The 20,840-nt window shown below is 39.2% G+C and overlaps 1 protein-coding gene across 3 annotated transcripts in view; it reads left to right on the forward strand.

Annotated features, from left to right (window-relative positions):
- Positions 1–20,840, forward strand: part of pitpnm3 (PITPNM family member 3) — a 111,514-nt gene that overhangs the window by 57,104 nt on the left and 33,570 nt on the right. For all 3 annotated transcript variants that reach the window (XM_026191489.2, XM_026191492.2, XM_026191491.2), the window contains exons 4-6: positions 7,414–7,484; positions 7,627–7,847; positions 18,870–19,059. In XM_026191489.2, coding sequence (XP_026047274.1) covers positions 7,414–7,484; positions 7,627–7,847; positions 18,870–19,059 — 482 coding nt within the window. The remainder of the gene's footprint in view (positions 1–7,413; positions 7,485–7,626; positions 7,848–18,869; positions 19,060–20,840) is intronic.

Genomic DNA, 20,840 nt, shown 5'->3' on the forward strand with positions numbered 1-20,840 from the left:
CCCCAAGACAAGAACTAACAGACTTAAAAACTCCTTTGTCCCACACGCCATCAAACTGTTTAACTCCTCTCTGGAGGGGAGAGGGAGGGGAGACAGGAGGACAAAGGAGGGGGGAACAACTAAGCTGTAGTGCCTCTTCACCTCACTGTGCAATACCTTTTGTGCAATACTTTTGTAAATAGTCAACAGTGCAATAGACCTCAATACTCGAAATGTGCAATTCATTCACTTGTATTTTTATTTTTTATTCCTATTTATTCTATTTATCCCCTTCGTATATTTTATTTATATTGTCTCTGTATTTATATATATGTGTGTGTGTGTGTGTGTGTGTGTGTGTGTGTATATATATATATATATATATATATATATATATATATATATATATATATATATATATATATATAATATTCTGTAACTCTGAAACTTCTGTCGGTGCTGTGATTTTTGGAAATCGAATTTCCCAGAGGAACCCACCCGAGGGATTAATAAAGTTCTATCTATCTATCTATCTATCTATCTATCTATCTATCTATCTATCTATCTATCTATCTATCTATCTATCTATCTATCTATCTATCTATCTATCTATCTATCTATCTATCTATCTATCTATCTATCTATCTATCTATCTATCTATCTATCTATCTATCTATCTATCTATCTATCTATCTATCTATCTATCTATCTATCTATCTAAAGGCATTCAGTTGTTATAATGCTTTTGTTAACAAAGGCACCTTTGTGTCTCCATTTCTGTGTCTATTTGTACTTTCACGCCTGTGAAAATTGTTTATCTGTATGTGTGCAGATGTGTGCATATGAGCATGCTTGTCTGACAGGATATGAAGCAAGAAAGGCTGTGCGATCGCACATGGGGAACAGATAATCACACGCAGACAACACTGTCGCAGCCTGGAGCCCCACGAGGGGGGAAGGAGAGGGGGGTAAAAGGAAGAGCGAGCAGGAGCGAGAACGAAGATATGAAATAGGAAGGAGGAAGAAACCCAAGCAGTACACCACATCTGTCACTCAGCTGCACATAGATTTCTACTGCTTAGAAATGTTAATTGGGTGTTGCCATAAATGTTTATGTGGCATGTAGCTGCCTTCGTTTCTGCCACTTAACATTCCAAGAAAATAAGAGCTTAACAGTGTATGAAAAAAATAGAGTACAGCATACAGTATATTGAGTTTTGTGAACAATAAAGTTATTTTTTGTTGCTGTTACCCTGAGCATCATTGTAAGACTGTATGCATGTTTTAACAGTTAACAAGGAAATGGAAATATTCGTCTGGATAGCGTCACATGGCTGCTGTCAGCTCCAAATCTGCACAGCTCTCAGGGTCAGAATTTGGCATAAATAACATGAAAGCATGTATCCTTTCTGCTTTGTATTAATGGCTCAGGCTGCTGATGGTGTAATAGTGTGGGGATATTTTCTTGGCACACTTTGGGCCCTTTAGTACTAACTAAGCATTGTTTAAACAGCACAGCCTACCTGAGTATTGTTGCTGACCACATTCATCTCTTTATGACCACCGTGCCATATTTTGATGGCTGCTTCAAGAAGGATAGTGCACCAATTCACATGATGGTGAGTCCACTGTACTAAAATGGTCTCCACAGTCACCAGATCAGAATCCAATGGGGAACTTTTGGGATATGCAGCTGACAAATCTGCAGTAACTGTATGGTGCTGTCATGTCAGTATGAACTAAAATCTCTGGGGAATGTTTCCAGCACTTTATTGAATCCATACCATGAAAAATTAAGGCAGTTCTGAATGTAAAGGGAGTCCAACCCTGTACTAGAAAGTCCACTGTGGTAACGTACAGAGGCAGAAAGTGTCATTGATCAAATACTTATGGATCCAGTGTATATGCACATGCCTAAAGTACACATAGTACTTAAATTTGTCCCACTAGTCGTGGACTTGTTTACTGGTCTTCAATGCTGATCATTATCAGCATATTTCGATATATTTCTGGGTATATTTGTAAACTTTTTTTCCTTTGGATTTGGCAGAATAATACAAATGCAAATTCTAAGCAGAATAATAAGTAGATTATATTCAAAGAATTCAAAGTCTCCTACGCTTGGGTTTTGTTGTGAGTACTAAGTTGCCTCTCCGTCCTCACTTCTGTGTGCTGTAGATTTCTGCCTTAGCGTGTGTTGCTGTACAGCAGCCATGTCATGTAGATTGGGAGCAGCTGGGATTGTTAGGCACAGATTGTGAGTGCATTTGATGGTTGCAGTCAGTGTATATAAACTGCACAGTCGTATGGGATGTGTGCGTGTGTATGCTGATGTGTGCGGTCAGCAGGTTTGTCATGCAGCAGGACTGGTGGGGTCCCCTCGAGTATTTTCTCAGTAGGGCAACAAAGCAGACCCTGATGCCAGCGGCGCTGAACAGATGGCTGAGTTTGTTAGCATGCCTATACTGTGCCAGAGGTCAGAGGGGCTTGTTTATCCAGTTACGAGACAGCATTCATCCAAATAAACACATAGTGAGGACTTGCAAAATTACGCATGATTTATTTGCCTCATGTATATAAATGTCTCTCAGCAGCTTAAATTTTGCCACAAAAAAATGTTGAAATGATTTGGATCTGTGAAGGAGAGAAACATCTTGTGACCTGAGGGGTCTATTAACAATGTAGACTGAGAGAAAGAAAGATATTAAAAGCTTTATCTACCAGGAGGAAAATCCTAAAATGTTTTCTGAAAGCAGTTCATAGCCAGCAGAGGCTATGGAGTAACTGGAGTGACATGATCCTTTTTTTCTTCAAATCTTGGGTAGAATTTGAGCAGCTGCATCCTGAATAAGTTGAAATCTGTATCTTGTGAGGCACACAACCAACTCCAGTGATAACAAATAAATGCCACCAACCAGCAGCACAGCTTCTCTGGATGGTATTCTTTATTTAAGAGCATTTTTTTTTTCAGAAAAAATACCCTTCCATCAAGCTTTTCAATTTACATTTTCATATTTGACATCTGACATTTTTATGTATCATTTTTATTCATTTTCAAATAATCACACTCCTCAAAAGTCCAGGGAACGTTCGACCATCGCAGTAGAACACAAAGTCATTTAAACTTAGGAAGACTGACCCAGATCACCGAAGGACGAATCGGTTTCTGCTGCTCTGGTGCAAATGAAAGTGATAACAGGGAGAAGCAACAAGATAGGCGCCCATGAAGGGCAGGATTTTATAGGTTTTGGGCTACAGGTGTTTTTTCTGCTAGTGTTCTTGTAGCTACTGGTAGTATGAGATGGTACATGCAGTTCATTCAGGTCGCACAGGTACTCTAGCTTTTCCAGGATGGCACATTCATACGTGACGTTGCAAGAGGTTCAGCTGTGTCTCCCAGCACAGTTTCAAGAGTTTCGAAGAAATATTACATGAGATGAGCTGGACAAGGCCGTAGAAGGGCACCAGCAATCAGCTCCTTTATGTGAGGGGAAACAGGAGGAGCACTGACGGAGGCCTACAACATGATAAATGGTTAAAGGACTAGTTCTCATATACTGCTTTTCTACTCTGAGTACTCAAAGCGCTTTAGACAACTGCCTCATTCACCCATTTAACATTCACACACATTCATACTACAATGGATGCATCACATGGGGTCACCCAATGATATTTGGCATGCAGACTGGAGCAGACAGGGATTAAACCACCAACCTTCCAGTTAGTAGGTGACCTGCTCTACGCTACAGCCACCCCAACATGACCTCCACTCAGCTATTCATGTCCATCTTTCTGACTAAACGGCTAGAATCAGTTTAGTCGGACTGCTCACACAGCCATGTATCATCCAGCTCGATTGGCATTCGCTAGAGAACACCAGACCTGGCAGGTGTGCAACATGGAACCCATTCTCTTCACAGGTGAGGGCAGGTTCACAGTGAGAATATGTGACAGAGACGTGAAAGAGTCTAGCGATGCTGTGCCGAACGTTATACCGCCTGCAACATTCACCCTAAAGATTCTATGCAGTCATAATACGTCAGTGTAGGTTTTATGTTGAAAATGCACTTGCAAGTTTAAGTTAAATGTTTGTTTTTTAATACACTCTTTGTGGATTATTCTCCCACACCTGTTTAGTACATCATGCAGCTTTGCTCTGTATCACACATTTTGTCTTGCTTCTTGAGTCTATAGTGTATCTTGTTCAATCAAAGATGGGAAGGAAAAATGCTGCTGTTTTCTGTTCGCGTCTTTGCAGGAACACAGATAATTCACCATGATACTGGAACTCTAATGAATTGAATCACACTCCAGCAGACAGGAAACTTTGAGTGCGTTTTGCCATTTTCATAGACCCTGGGGAAGCTATAACTCTGTTGTCTGGAAGTTAGTCTCATCCTGCTGCTTTTGTTTTCCTTCCATCTGCTAAATCCAAGGTGATAAATGAGACAAAAAGAAGCCACCATTTTATAGACAATGACATTTTAAATCATAGTTACACTGACAGAATGACACACAAGGGGCATCCTGACAGAGATCAATATGTCACTATTTTCAACCTTTCACTTTCAGCTCTTGGAGATTTTTTCTGTAGACCTGTTCTCATCTTCGCAACCCTCAATTTTCCTTTCCGTCTCTCATAGATAACTTATGAAATATCTCAGTATGACAACAGATGCATTGACGCACTCTGTTCGCCTGCTGTTAGTGTGTGCCTGCCTGGGCCTAGAGCCACTGGAAATGGCCACGATGCCACTGAACTAGGGCACTGTCAACTTCCCACTGGGTGCTTTCTAGGTTAGATCAATATGTGCTTCATAAAGCCCATATTGACCGGGAGGACTCAGACGTCTGAGAGAAGAAACACAAGAAAATGAAAAAGAAACGCAGATGGTAAGAATCCCCCCACCCCCGCAGCAAAAAAGTCTGCTGTAGATGGAAGAAAATGGTTTAGCTTTAGCCACAGGAAGGCAAGTTTATACCACTGAGCTGCGCCAACAGAAACATGATTTTGCCAGTTTGCACCCATATCAGACAAATGCCTCACTTAATGTTGAAGCCAGGAGGAGCGCAGCATGTGTGCTGTTTTCACAAATGACGAGGTGAGGAGTGAAGCTCTGATCTTTCCTTCGTCTTTCTCTTTACAACCTGCTGAATGCAGTTGTTTGCTGCCCATTGGCAGCCAGGTCATTTTTCATGTTTCAGATGTAGGTTTTATTTATACTGGCATTTTTTGGATGCAATGTCATTGTCCTATCTAGTTTAATCAGTAAATGATATGAGAGAATCAGGATCCGCTGGCTTTATTCTCTTTAGGACATCAAAAATCTAAACTGCTTTGGATGTCACTGCAACATTTCCTTTTCCCCAAGCCAAATTAATCTTATGTCACTCATTCAGCCACAGTGATATTATTCTGCGAACATGTAATGAAACCTATTTCAGCTTTCTGCTTTTTGGTACTGCTCCAATTTCTCCAGGTTTCACTCAAGATTTTCATTTCTCGCACACTGTTCCAAGTGATTCTGTTAGTGTGTCTATGGTCAGATTTTTCGAGTGGTTTCACCTTAAGATGTCTTCAGGTTTTATTTGCTGAAAGTGAGTGTAGAGCTTTTTGTGAGTCATTACTCTTAAAGTTTTTCCATCATTTCTCTCAAGCGAACCAAAACAGGTTTAAACCAGAAGATTTCTGGTCTGCGTCTATCAAGCATAATTGTTATGGTTTGTAGGTTTTTGGGTTATTTTGAGTTTTCTGGCTGTTTCTGAGAATTTTTTGTCTGCTTTTCATTTTTACCTCTCATTGTCCTTGATTAGTTTTTTGCTGGTTCTTGTATCCCAGGTATTTCCACTCCCCCAATTAGTCCTTGTTATGTTTATAGCATCAGTTTTCCTGGTGTCTGGCTCTCTGGTAATATCCCCTCCTCTGTATTTGTGATTGTATTTGTTGAGAATTTAAAATGTATGTTCTGGACTTTTTGTACTATTTGTGATTACTTCTTTCTGTGTAATAAAAGTTTGGTTTTGGTTTATTCATGTCAGTTTGTGAGTCACTCCCTTGCCATAGGGCCAAATGCCAGGCCAAATGTTTGACCTGGCAGAGTTTCATTCTGGATCCCCTTCTTGACACAGCCTCAATTTGTGTCTCCGTCCGGACTTCAACCAGCTTTCACAGTAATATGTTAAATAGTTCCATTAATTAAATGGTGTTCATAATTTTATTAAGACACATGCATGTCTTGAAAACAAAACAGTTTTTCAAAGCTTAAAATGATGGATTTAAATAAAGACAAAAGCTGTTGAGAATTGTGTCGGTAGCTTTATGTGCTTGTTTGACATGCTAATGGTGCTAATGGTTGGGGAAACTGAAAAGTCAACAGTTAATTCTTATTTTAATTATTTTGTGCAGACAATAAAGCAAGAAAGTTCTCGGTTTGAATCCAGACTGTTCTTCACTCTTCACCTGTTGTTATATCAGTGGCCTCATGTTTGACACATTAATGAATAATCAAAAAGTAGATACAGCCATCATCTTGTCAAGCAGCTGAGGTTTTGTATTTGCTGTCAATTTCCACAACATTTTGCTCTTCGGCAGTGTTTGCACGCTAAAATATTTCAAGGTTTTTGGAAGAACTTTTCTACCCTACTTTCCTATTTCAGTAAAAAAACCCAAAAAACTTACTCCATTGATTTCCTGTTACTTTGTGACTAAAATAGTGCAGTATGCTAAGTCCCCTGTGTGTGCTGATCTGTTCTAGACAAGCAGGCAGTTGGAGGCAAGCTGTGGGCTGGGAACTGGGTAGAAGGAAGCCGACGGTGCATGAGTCTGTGAGCCTCCCATGACAGTCAGTCCCAGACGAGGGGGCCAAATAAACAACGAGCGAGTGAGCGAGCAGAGCACAGAGCTGGGCCTTAAGCCGGGAGAGAGAAAATAGAGAGACAGGAGAGAGCTCAGGAATAGGATGACACAGCATGCAGAGGCTTCCGGAGAGGGTAATGAGTTTGGCCAGGTTCCAAAGAAATGCTGCACCTTCAAAAGGGAGGGAGAGATACTGGTGGATATTAAAAAAACAAAACACAAACTGTGCCCTCATCTTTCTTTCTGCGTCTCACGTGATGCTTTGCTGTAGATGCTGCCACAGAAAAAACTACTGTTTGCTGTTTGGTACTGATCTCTGAATCTCATGCTTGTTTTATTTGAGCCTCAGGGCATATTGAACCACTGCACAGTTTGAAGTCGAAATAGAGAGAGATGAAGAGGCTTTCGTAATGTTGACCATATTCACTAATCAATATCCATTTATGCTTTTGTTATTAGTGTGTCTGGCTGAAGTATCTCCTGCCGTGACCCATTCTTTCCTTTTCTCTGTCTCTCTTCCTTCCTTCGTTCTCCCTTGCTGCTACTTCCTGCCCCTATACTTTACTCATGCAATACAGAGGGTCTGTACCAGCTGGGAGGCCCACGCTGTGCCCCTCAGAGCAGCATTGAAGGAGTGGACGATACAGAGGTAGGACCATTACAAAACAGCCTCTGTTCACTAGTAGCCAATAACATGGAGGAGTACTCATCCCTTTCACAAAATGTTGCCCTTATTTTTTCTCTCCCTTTCACTCCCTTGTTTAACGTGTCCCTTTTCAACACCCTTGCAGAGAAAATGTAAGACCCATGTGCTAATACTTGTGGTGCATGGGGGAAACATCTTGGACACAGCGGGCGGAGATCCCAGCACAAAAGCTGGCGATGTGGCCACGTTGGCCTCGGTGCTCGACAAGGTTACGCGGGCGCATTTCCAAGCTGCTGCCGAACACGTGATGATCAAGCTGGTGCCATGTCCAGCTGTATGTGCTGAAGCCTTCTCTCTGGTGTCCAAGTAAGTGCTGATGCTAAACCACACGCCCTCATGTACTCTTGACATTTTAAAGTGTTGCATACCTGGATAAAATCCAGATGATTTAATTCTCTTTCATTCATATTTAGCCACACAGGTGACAGATCAATGGCAAAACATAACTGGAGAAGGGCACAGAGGCATGGTGAATAGTTTGATAAATGTGAAAATGGTGTGAATCATGTGCTGTGGCCTTCACCGCTTCCAGATCTACCGAAAATTAAAGACTGAGGAAAAGAAATATGCCAAAATATTAGCTGAAGTCAAGTATCAAATGAGGAGATATTTTTGGAAAGAGTGATGTTCGCCCGTGCAGCGAATTTCACAACTGAATGAGAATAAAAGCTGTATTTCACGCTCCGTGTGACCCAGACCTTGCTAAGGCACTTTTAAGAACTCCTAGGGTTATCCCTTTCAGTGAACCAGAATTTTTCAGTTGCCAGTACAATTTCTTGTCGGAAATTAATTATGTGGAAACACAGCCTTTCACACTTTAAATAGAATAATGTGCCTTCTGCTGCTTGGATGGGAGGACAACATGAACTAGTGGCCTCAGGCAGCTCTGATAAACACCTTAGTGTGATATGAAGTATCTAAAATGATATGAAGTTAAGTAGAATGGATGAACACTGTGGGAAAAGTGACACCAGATTTTATAATCAGCTATTTTGTTGATTCTGTCGCTGCAGACTGTAAATCAATGACAACTCTGTAAAAGGTCCTGTGCTTGTCAGTGCATTAGGCATTAGAATGAGTTGGAACTCCTTTAAAATTTACATTTCAAAAGTAAAATTAGTATAAATATTAGCAGATAGTCAGTTTATTTAGTTTTGTCTTCTTGCTTCACCCACAAGTTTCCTGAACAGCTGATATTGGGTCACATGTTTAATATCACTACACACCCATACCCTAGTGAATGAATGAAAGATGTCACTGACACACTAATAAACCAAAGTTCCTCATATCAATGATATAGCAACTCCTTAAGGTACCGAAAACTAAGTATAAACTTAAAGGTGATCGTGCTTTTGCTGTAGCTGCTCCAAAGTTGTGGAATGATCTGCCCTTGCATGTTAGGCAGGCCTCTTCTCTCTCTGAATTTAAAAGTCTTCTTAAAACATATTTATTCGCTGAAGCCTTTGGCATTGATTAGAGGGGTTGACTCAATTTGTTTTAACATGTTTCAATTTATTGTATCTATTTATTTTATTGTATCTCATTTTAATTTTCTTTACGTATGCTATTAACATGTACAGCACTTTGTGAAACTCTGGTTTTATGTTAAAGTGCTTTAGAAATAAAGTTGGTATGGTATGGTATGGTATGGTATATGTAACTTGAAGAAAAGTTAATGCTAATGCTATTGCATTAACTTTCTTTCTTTCACATGCGTAAACATTTGGATGGACTATGAGTGAGACATGAACACTCATGGTCCACTTTCCATATTTAAAAAATGAATGACAGCTAACATGGCTTACTCTCACAACCTGCCCAAGTTTACACACGGGAGTTAAGTGTGTTGGAGAGAGTTAGGAGTCTGTGATTTCACTTGTCAGCTGATGAATAAGTCAATGATTATGAGGCATGACGCTGAGCAGTTTCATGCTGTCACATTGTAATTTGTTGCCCGTAGTAAGCTGCATTCCAGCTCGGTTCTTTAGACAAGGAAAACAAAGGGAAAAAGCCAAGTGCTCCATAAGGTAATTGTCCTGTTTCTGTAGCTTTTTATCTTAATTTCTTCCTATTTTGATTGAAAGCTTCAATTACAATGAAGGAGCAATTAATTCTGTATTTTTGAAGAAGATGCTTGAAGAATGTGCATGTCTGCAGGAATTAATGCCCAGTGCTGCTCAGGTGGTGAAGGTCAGCCACACTTCTGTCTTAATTAGCATGCTCAGGGCATTTCTCAGGCCCCATAAGCATGTGATCATGTGGAAAATATAACCCCTAAACTTTTTAAATGTTGCTTCTAATTGTTAAAGCTCCCCTTTAATAGTAGAGGTGTCTTCTTAGTGGATAAAATTAATGCTTAAATGACTTCATACAGTTTCCTCTAAGGCCTCTCCAAGCAATGATCTGTTTGGTTAATTAGCTACTGTTACTTTGCATTCAGGTTTCAGTTTCAAGGGGGCGGGGTTAATTGTAGACATTGTTATATTAACATGGTAATGAACAGACGTTAGCAGATGACTCTTTCTTTATGATATATTAAACATCTCCATAAACACTCACAGCTCTTATTCCTTGCAATTGAAATTGATGGAAAGCTGCTGGATGGTGTTTAGGAGATATAGGCGGCAAAAGCATGACTTTCTCCTTCCTTAGTCTGAACTGCTGACTTTTCAGACGGCTGCTTAAGCGTAACTAATAATTTCATTTTACATTTAATGTCACATGTCCCAGTGGTCAACAGTTTTGCCTCTGACAGCGTCACTTTGTTTTCACGGCTCCCCAATTATATGCCGAGGATATTTTTTGTTTGACTTGTCACTAATCACCGTGGCTGAAAGAATGTGTTTAGCAGTCAAGTCGAGGCTTCTGTTTGGCGTTGTGATTGATGCTAGCTGGAGAGAGGTACAGACTGGAAGCAAGACAAGTGTAAAGAGATTTGAGTTGTGTAGCTGCTCAGCAGCTTGACGTCTGCTTTGCTTTCACCACATCCAGAGATAAAATATTCATGACAACAGTTTCCCATTGCAGTTGAGCGGAACTGAGTTATATGGCTGCGTGTCTCGATTGTCTGTAATTGAAAGCGTGTGGACACACAGGCATGCATGAAATTTTGCTTAAAAAACAATTCTTATTGCAACAGTGTGTCAACCAAAGCTGTTTTGCTGGGAGATAAATAAATGATTAAATAAAATTAAGAGATGGAGAAATGTATAACTAAAGAAACAATTTACTCACACATACCAATACATTTAGGATTATTCATGTGTCATACATTTATTCTCTGTTATTTTATTGTTTATTATTGTTATTGTCTCTGTTATGATCAAAGTTTAATTGACGATGAGTACCACGTTTGTGACTATCATCATTCTTTGTTAACTCAGGCTTTTTTGATTCAGAGACTGTGCTCACTCACGTAATTGTGAGCGTGAGACACATCGTTCGACTTTTCTGCATAAAACTTAAGAATTAAGGGCTTGCTCCATTCAGATGCATCATCTGAAGAACCGGTGATAGAGCTCTCTAAAGATCTAGAAAAATAACAGTAAAATCCGATGCTGCTGCTGCAAAATAATACAAGATAGTAATACTCCTAAAAAAAATCTTTAACCTTTTGATTAGATCATTACAAGTGCAGGTGAAATAAATAGTTATTATACTTATTTTCTGCTCGGTGTGCTGCTGTTTGTTTCTAACATGAGAGATTAAGACTGCAGACACACAAACATTAAAGGTTACTCAGTGTGTTCATTTCCAACTTTGTCTCACGTGTGAAAATCTTTAGTTTGCTGTCAGATCAAAGTAAAATTTATCCTGTTGATCCAACAGCTTGCAAATTAGGAAGGAGTATTAGTGCCACATTAAGAAAAATAAATGTTTTGAGAATAAATTTGAAGTTTCAAGATTAAAATCGTAATTCAGTTTTGAGAAAAAAGTCAAAATATGGAGATTACAGTTGTTGTTTCAGGACAAACTGCCACGGTTGCTGGACCCTCTGAGTTAGTGAAATCGTACTTCAGAATCGGTTTTGAAAAGATGCTTGTGGTCAGGCAGAAAAACACAAATGCAGGCGAGTGGATTATCACAAAAGGGAATGGCTTGAAATGGACAGATGAAAGGTTATCAATGGTGATATCCTGGTGCAATACAGATATGTATGTCTTATCACAAGGTGGCTGATCAGTTTGTTTCACCAACTCATTTAAACACGGTTTTGTAAAGGGTAGAGCAGCCATGGCAGTTTGTTGTGAAACAGTAACGGCAATCTTCACATCTCAAAATACATTTTCGACTTTGAAACTTCAAATTTATTCTCAAAATGATCAACAATATTCTTTTCCCCTAATGTGCCCCTAATATTCCGTCGCAGCAAATGTTTTTGTAGTTTCTAATTTGTGCTCTAGCTGCTTTTCCAGCAGTATGAAAAAAGAAGGCTCAGCAGCAGATTTAAAAAGACAAACATAAAAATGTATCCACTTACTGGGTCACCAGCTGAATACATGGAAATTCCAGAGACAATGTAAAACACACAGTATGTGCTGCTGAAACCGAAGCAGGGAATCTACGTCACACTTTATTTATTGCGAATCCTACTGTTAATAAACTAAAAAAAAGGTTCCAGCCCATTTCAAACAGAAACTCTGAACATCACCTGTTTTGGACTAGGTTATGTATTGAGTTACCATGGTGATCCAGCCAGGTGAAACTCTGGCTTTTAAGGTCTACATGGCTCACTAAGCCAGTGATCTTGCTTTGTAGTACACCCTGCTGCTCTCGCTGTCATGGGGAGAGAAGACACTGAGAAACTACACTTTTTGCGTCAAAGTTCATGTATTTGTATAGTGAGAAAAGATTAGCTTTTCTTCTTTATTCGTCAGTACCTGTAGTACCTTACAGGATTAGATTGGACAAATATATTGCTATTGATATAAATAATAATAGTAATTCCCTACTTTTATGTACATTTCAATTTATTCATTCATTCACTGTTAAACTGTTTTATAGGTTAACCTGTTTTTACCATAACACATGTCAGTATGACTAATACACACTAAATGCTAAATACATATTGTAGCTGACAAAAAACAACTTGTCAGTCCTTTAATGTAGGCAAACCAGATACTGAAACATACATCTGCAGTGGTTTATCTGAATCTTTTTTACAATTGCCTGATAGCAGTTTGAAGTTGATATGTATTTCTGATCTGCAGTGAAAATATATAAAACTTTATTTTGGGCAGATGGCTCTAGGTCTTTAATATACTCTCACAATATGTGTGGTCAGTAGGGATTAATGGATGCCTACAAACATGAAGGCACATCACTCAGTCAACTGCACTTTTGTCATTTAACAGTGTTTTCTCTAATGATAGTGCTGAACTTGTGGGTGTTTGGAGTCTCATTTATTTGGATGCCAATATAAACATCTTAGGAATAAGCCACACAGAAAGGAATTACTGCAGTGTGGGTAATTTGTTCTCATTCTGGGTAACAGCTTGGCTGAAAATCACACCACGGAGTGGAGGTGGCAAAACCTCTTAGCGCCTCAAAGAGAAACTTTCACATAAACAAACAAACCTTGGACTCCGTTTGGTAGTTCCTTGTGTACCATATAAGGTTCCCATAGAGAATAAACATGTTTTTCAGTTTTCTTGTTGCTGTGTGTACAAGAGCTACTGTGTCCCACAAGGCTCAGAGCAGTTATTATTAGCTCCACTGTACTAATGAACATACCTTGGAGTGCTGACGAGGAGCAGAGCGTCACAGAAACACATGCGTAATCCATAAACACAGTTGGAAAAAAAACATCCCACACGGAACGAGTTGGGAAAGCTCTCTGAACGTATATTACAGCACCATGGCACATCCAATTAACAGCAGCAACACAAATGCTCCCAAATTGATTTCCTCTGCAGCCTCAATTTAAATAGAAGCATCTCAGATTTTAAAATCTGAGCAGCAGGAGAGTAAAATATAATGTATTCAGTGCCACTGTACACCCATCAGTGTTCAGGCCAAACGAGGGCAGCTGCAAGGATTTTGACTTGTCCGTCTCCAGGGAGAATGACCTCTGTTTGGTGGGTAGAAGCTCATTATTCTGGCCATTGGTGACTGAGGACATGCCAATACTCTTTCCATGCCCCCTCTCTTTAATTAATAAGGCTCAGCAGAGTGCTACTGCTGTTCATGTTAATGGCGTAAATGCTATGCAGTGCTAAGCCAGGCATTAAGAAATTGGGAGAGCAATTAGGCAGGAAATCTGAGTGACTTCAGAGTTTTTCAGTTTGCCGTTATGTGGCGAGAAGCGACAGGTTTGAAGGGCAGCATAACAAAGTCTGTCTCAAGGTTATGCTGTGTGCGATGAGGCTGGGTCGAGATTTAATTGGCTTACTTGGCTTTATCGTCTCTGCGCTTTGTTCGTGGAGCTCTTCATCATCGCATCATCACATTACTATGAACTGTCGAGGAAGACTTCAGTACGTATAGCAGGGTATTGTAAGTGGCACTAAGTAACTTAACATGGCAATTACAGGCAAATGAAAAACCCTCTCTCACTTCGAATGTAAAGGATAACCTTACAGCTGATATGATATGATGTTACCCATTTTAAAAAATGCTTCCTGTTATGGGAGTCTTCAGAGTCATGCGCTTTCATTACATGCAGATATTACGTATATATTCGTATATTCTTAGCTGACATTTTTTGAACGTGAGCTCGGAGATTTGAACGAGGTAAATGCCACTGCTCGTGAGTGCATGACTCATGAATTTAAATAATGATGGAAGAAACGTCACAGCGACATGAGGCACGCTCGTCTGTCAGTCAGGGAGATGCTGGTGCGTCTCTTTTGAGGAGCAAAAAGCCTCCCAAGTGGTACATTTGAATTATCAGCCATCTCATTGCTGTTTGATTGATGCCAAGTTCATCATTCCTGTGGTCTGCTATATTACATTAGGCTCTTAATTAGGAGTCTACATCCACCACGATACTGAGCTGTAAAATCCAGAACCAAAGAACCAGAAGTGTCAGTTTTGCTCTCAAAATTATTCGCCTAATATCACAGCTCTGTTTTTATTGATCACCAACATCGGAAAGGAAATCAAATCATTTTTATGATTAATTAGAGCCAATAAATACAGATCGGATTTGGATGGTCTGATAGCAAAACCCTGTTTCAAAGCACATGTTTGTCTTAAAAAAGATTGTAGTAATTGCTTGACATTAATTAGAAGAATGGATGTTGTGCAGAGAATAACCTGCAGCCTTCAAGGATGTTTTTATAAAATAGAGAAGAGTCTGGTTCATGCGCATACAAACAAATCCTATTTGTGCACTCTTTCTAATGTAAAACAGTGGCTGTTCCATGGTATTAATACTAACAAGCGCTTGCATAATCAAGTAATTATACAACACAAATAATGAGTGTCTCACCTGACATTTGTGGAGCAGTGCAGCAGGTGTAAAACCTCTGTTCCTGTCGTGTGACTTGTGAAACCTCTTCAGAGGTAGAGTTGTGTTTGGAATATTAATCGCAGGTTTTTTTTGCATTTCTCCAAAAGCAAGTGTGTTTTGTGAGTGTATGAGAGGAACATCTGTTAACACGACTTTAATAAGATCAGGGCCCTACAAGGCTTCGACCAAACCCACAGTGGTACTTAGCTGGGATGTTGGGAATTCTTTTCTCTCACCTCCAAAGCTCAATAAACAAGCAGTGGATAAACAATTTATGTTGATTCAATTTATGAGGTGAACTAATGTTTTTTTTTTTTTAGCTCTTCTTCTACTTCTTCTGTTTTTGCACAACAAGCCTTGCTCCTGAGTAATATCCTGACATTTCTGTGCTGCAGTTGCCTGAACTGAATATTTCACAGCGGCCGCTGTAGAGGGAGTGACACTGTTGTTATGCGGATAGCTGCACCGTTCCAGCAACAGCGAATACATTACAAAGGATTTCTTTCTTTTTTTCCCCCTCTGTCATTCTCTCTCTTTCTCTCTCTCTCTCTTTTTTTTACAATCTGCATGAAAGCAGCTTGAGGTGTTGAAACACTCTCAGAAAGCTGCCCTAAGAGCAGAGTTCATACACTGCAGGGTGAATAGTCTTAGAAGATCTGCTGTCAGTTACACATCAGAGTGGAAAAGTGCTATTAGCAAAACTTCTGGAAACATAACAGGTGAAACACACAAGCACTGATTTAGTTCTATAACTTAGAATTGTAAGAAAGAAAACCCCTGACAACTCCAGTCACTTTCCTTCACACAGCACTGTCACATTTTTCTGTACATCTACTCAGCAATATTGTTGTTGGGCATGAATTTGGAAGATGTGTAGTGTTTTGTGGAACTCTTTAAAATCTGACAAACTACTCTTCTTTGAGTTATAATATATATAAGTTCAAACATGGCAATTATATTGTGTGAACTGTTAGCAGTCATAGTTTGCAGACATTTCAATGTGTGTGGCAACTCTGGTCAGTTGCTGAATATCAGGCAGGAAGATACACTTCTTTTCTGGTTTCATCTTCTACTCACCGATTAGATGTTTTCAACTTTTCATGAAAAACAAGAACTTCCATTTTTATCGAAATGCATTGAATTTTTAATTTGTTTACCTTGTGCATCTAAATAAGAGCACGCCAGAGTTCTCAATAACAATAAAAGCTGTATGCATATTTTGTCATGTAGCTAGGAGGAGTAGGAGTTAAGCTAAGAAACAAATCTGGTTTACTACATATACAAATATACTGGTTTTATTTGATTTAAATATTCTTAGTTTGCAACACATAATTCCCCCGATCCATCACAGAGGTGATTCTGAAGTCATTGTTGTTCCTCTCATATTCCTCTTTTTTTCTCAGCTGTGCCTACTCGATATTTAATGTGAACTTAAAATGACTTAATGTGAACTTGACTTGCCAAATAAGGAGAAAGGGCTCAACAGGGGGCATTTCAACACCAATCAGGGGCACATCTGTGGTTTTTCTTGTGAAACTCTTGTGTTGTGTGCATTTTCTATGCGGCTTTATGAGCAAAGAATGAAGGGATTTTTGCAACAAGCAAACCAATTTACCGACAAAGTTTCTCTTTTAAAATCAAGCTGAATAAGTGTGCTTGATGTGACAATGAGAATTGTGGAGGTGGCTTTATCCACTGTATATGTGACTGGCTGACAGCTGAATGCTGTGTTGCTGGAAGCCCAGGACTTACATGGATTGCTCTTGCTGCAGATACACGCACCCAACACTTTATTAGGAACAGCTTCCTAGTACTGGATTATACTTCCTTTTGTCTTCAGATCTGCTGTAAGTCTTTGTGACAGATTCAATGAGGTACTGGAAACAGTCCTCAGGGATTTTGGTCCATATTGACATGATGCTGCAGATTTGTCAGCTGCACATCCAATAGATAGGTGGATAGGTGGATTGAGATCGGTTTACTATATACATATCATATTCATATGATATATATATCATATTCAAGGAAGCAGTTTGATATTATTAGAGGGGTTTTTTTTTTTTATCATGGTGCATTATCCTGCTGGAAGAAGCCACCAGAACATGGACATACCTTTGTTGTAGTGGTTATGTGAGTTACTTTTTCTGTCCCATTAGCTCAAACCAGTGTGGCCATTCTCCTCTGACCTCTGTCATCAAAAAGGTATTTTTTCCTGCCAATTACTGAGTATTTTCTCTTTTTTGGATCTCTTTAAACCCTGGAGATGGTTGTGCAAGAAAATCCCAGTCCATCATCAGTTTCTGAAATACTCTGTCGAGCCTGTCTGGCACCAGAAACCATGCCATGTTTAACGTCACTTAAATAATATTTCAACATCCTGATGTACAGTTTGAACTGCATATCAGAATTCACCCATTCAGTCCATAATACCATACACAAATCCAGCCTACTATGTGTGTTCATTTTTGATTAATTGTCCAAAAACTGCACAATAACGTAAACCAATGTTAAATTAAGCATTTATCTTATAAATTCAGTGTATGAGTTTCAAGCCTGCTTTCAAGCTGAGTTACAAAGAGCTAAATTTCTCTATATAAATCTTAAATAAAATAGTTAAGTAAGCTAGTGTAACTGTTAACACGTGAAAGATCCCTGGTTTGAAACTGGGCATGGTTGTAGAAGGACATCTGGTGTAAAAGTCTGCCAAATAAAATATGCAGACATCATGGGAGCGTAAAGCTAAATATATCACAGATGTGTGTCAAAGCTTGTAAAAAACTGTTTACCGATTTACAGGACCGAAAATCTGTAGTGGCTGGATTAAACAGTGATAACATTATAATTGATACTCGTATCTCAGTAGAGCAATTGCATGTACCCAAAAACTGTTGTCAAAAATGTAATGAAAACTTAAAAAGAAAAAAAAAACACAACTTAAACTTCTGTGAATTATCAGTGGTTGCTGATGGAATTTCAGCCTTGGTGTGGCATTGGTGGTTCTTTCTGTAATCAGAGCAGCTGATGGATGGTGGCAGAAGTGCAGCTCAAGGAGACAGTGCAGGGCAATGCCATCTTTTACTGTTTCCCCACGCTGTCACAAAAAGTGTTCCGTCTGATCTGTGTGCACGCATGCACGCTCAGTAAAAATGCACACTCTGCTCTCATTGCTGTAGCTGCTTGTTTACATAATTTTTATTTCTAGAGATTCTTCTACCTCTCACCTTGCCTGCCTACACAAACACATAACCACACACAAATGCATTTATGCCTACACAAGCTTTGTGGAAAAACCTGGGCTAAATTCAGATATCGTGTGCCATGAATGGATGTGGAATAATCACATAACACTGGAGGAACTTTTCTTGATGATGCTTTGATTTTAGACATCGTTAACTTCTTTGTTTTTTAATCTTTTTTGTTCATTTATTTTTACATGACAAGGAGATAAGCACAGCTGTTATAAGAAGCATCTTCATCCAATCCCTACAGTGTATATAAATTATTTGTATACCCTCTCCTATATCTATAGTCCAGATAAGACAAAACTAAGTTGTGTTCAAGCTATCAAAAATCAGCTAGGCTGTCCTTGAGGCCCGTCATGAAGTAGAAACAAACAGTGACAAATAGAAGACAGGTCACTGAGCTCCAAAAGACTTCATCAGTCTTGATTTTTTTTCAGGCCTCCCCCAAACATCAAAACCTCAGAAAAAAAAGTGGTTCTCTACATTAAAAAATCCATTGCGCCGGTGTTTTACGAAGTGGTAAAAAAAACCTTTTAAGGTATGAAATAATTATGAAATCTTCCTTCTTGCTCTTCATCCATCTATTCCTCTTTAAACTCTTCCCTCCTGTCCTCCTACCATCACCCCCTCCAGTCTCAACCCGTACAGCTATGATGAGAGCTGTGTGTCCAGCAGCGTAGACCACCTGCCTCTTGCTGCCCTTCCCCTCCTCGCCATTGTCTCTCCACGCTACCAGGATGCTGTGGCGACCATCATTGACCGGGCCAACCAAGTCTATCGCAGTTTCCTGCAGTCAGAAGACGGTCAAGGGTTCAGCGGTCAGGTCTGTAGTGCCTTCTTCTATTTAGAAAAGCGTTGAGAGGCGAGGGGAACTGCTACTCTCTTGTCTCTCATCATTTAGTAATGGGCTTTAGGCCATTTAATGGAAGTCAATGGAGCAAAGATTGCTTTTGAGTGGGCTTTCTAATGTGTGGAAACTGTGGGTGCTCAGACCCTCAGAGAGCACCAGATCTTGAATGTTTATTGGACCACATTTCCTCTTTTAGTTCTACATAACAACTTACAAGGCTCTTAGTCATGGGCTGTATCTCATAATGGGGAAATAATCTGTGAGAATGCTGTTCACAGTGGACCTGAATTCACACACTGGATTTGGGCCCTTAAATGCCAAATATGTGAACTATTTTAAATGTAGTTACAATTCGGTTCTTCAAGCACTATATGGTAAAAAATTGAAAATGCTCAGGACTTTATGGTGCATGACAAATAGTAAATACATGTAGCTAATGGGCAATGCCATCTACATTAACAGTCAGTATCCTCAAAACAGTGCAAGGACCATTATGATAAAGATAGTGATGTCAGTGCCTGTTAATCTTTGATTTGTGTGTGTGTGTCAATACTGTATGCTGTATGCTTGTTGATGTTGTGTTTAAGCTCATAATTTATTCTACTCCTGCTTTATGTCTAAAACTGCCCGGCATCCTTTCTCAGCATTTTCTCTCCTAGTAATTACTATTGTTGTAATTACCAAGTTCCAACACTGCATATTTTTAACATCATTAGACTGATGCGAAAATAAAATAATATAAATTGATGTGTTCAGTTTAATTCTGCAGACTAATTGCAATGTCTTCAACTCCAAAAGACACTGAAAACAAGCATTGGTAAAACTGATGTATTCAGTGATACAGAAGGAAAGTGCAAGGATATTTGTGTGACAAGTATTACTGCTTGCTGCTGAGCCAGATGCTACTTTTGTAGTCACAGAATTGCCTAAATACTGGTTAATTGACAAGAAAAAAAAGACGTATTACCTAAACTCACACAAAAAACAAAACAAAAAGAAAAACAAATTCAAAGTGTGTCCAGATTTTTGACTGGGAGTACATAAACTAACCAATTTGCTGACAAAAGGACTTCATGGCAGCCCGATTAGCAAAAACCTATTTATTGGCAGACAGATCCTAAAATACAAGACCAAAGGCAGACTAACAGAAACTGAATTCAAAAAATAATACAGAGAGATGCAAACAAACCCTAAGATAATAATGGAGGAGGATAAGCCTACATGTACATATGAGGTAATCAGAGAACAGGAAACAGGAGGGCGATGAGAGTCAGGCAAGCTTAATCTAGACAGTGAAGCAAGTGAGGTTGTGAACTCAAAACAAGACACAACTAACCAGAGACAACTATGCAAGAAAGTAAAGCAGGAAATGAAAGACTAGCAGAACTGAAACAAACTAATGTAACTGGAGACATTCTAGTTGTCCAAATTCCCAATATACCTGAGTGAGAATTATAACTTGGAGGGGCCTCTAATTATTGCATAAACTGTATCTTTGAGAATGCTTTTCTTGGAAATGTTTTCTCCATAAAAAATATTTGGGCAATGCAATACCCAAGGGAAATTGAGGAGTTGCTCACAGAAGTGAAACAGCTGCAGAATAATGCTGTACAGCAACTTTTTTAAATTTTTATTTTATTAGCTTTTACCTGCTATTTTTTATCATAACAACATTTATTATTGCTGTCCACTGATAAATGTACTACATAATTACAAAACACTAAAATTCCTTGCATACTAACTTTTACTAATGG

This window comes from Astatotilapia calliptera, chromosome 14, assembly GCF_964374335.1.
Source record: "Astatotilapia calliptera chromosome 14, fAstCal68.1, whole genome shotgun sequence".
Lineage (NCBI taxonomy): Eukaryota > Metazoa > Chordata > Actinopteri > Cichliformes > Cichlidae > Astatotilapia > Astatotilapia calliptera.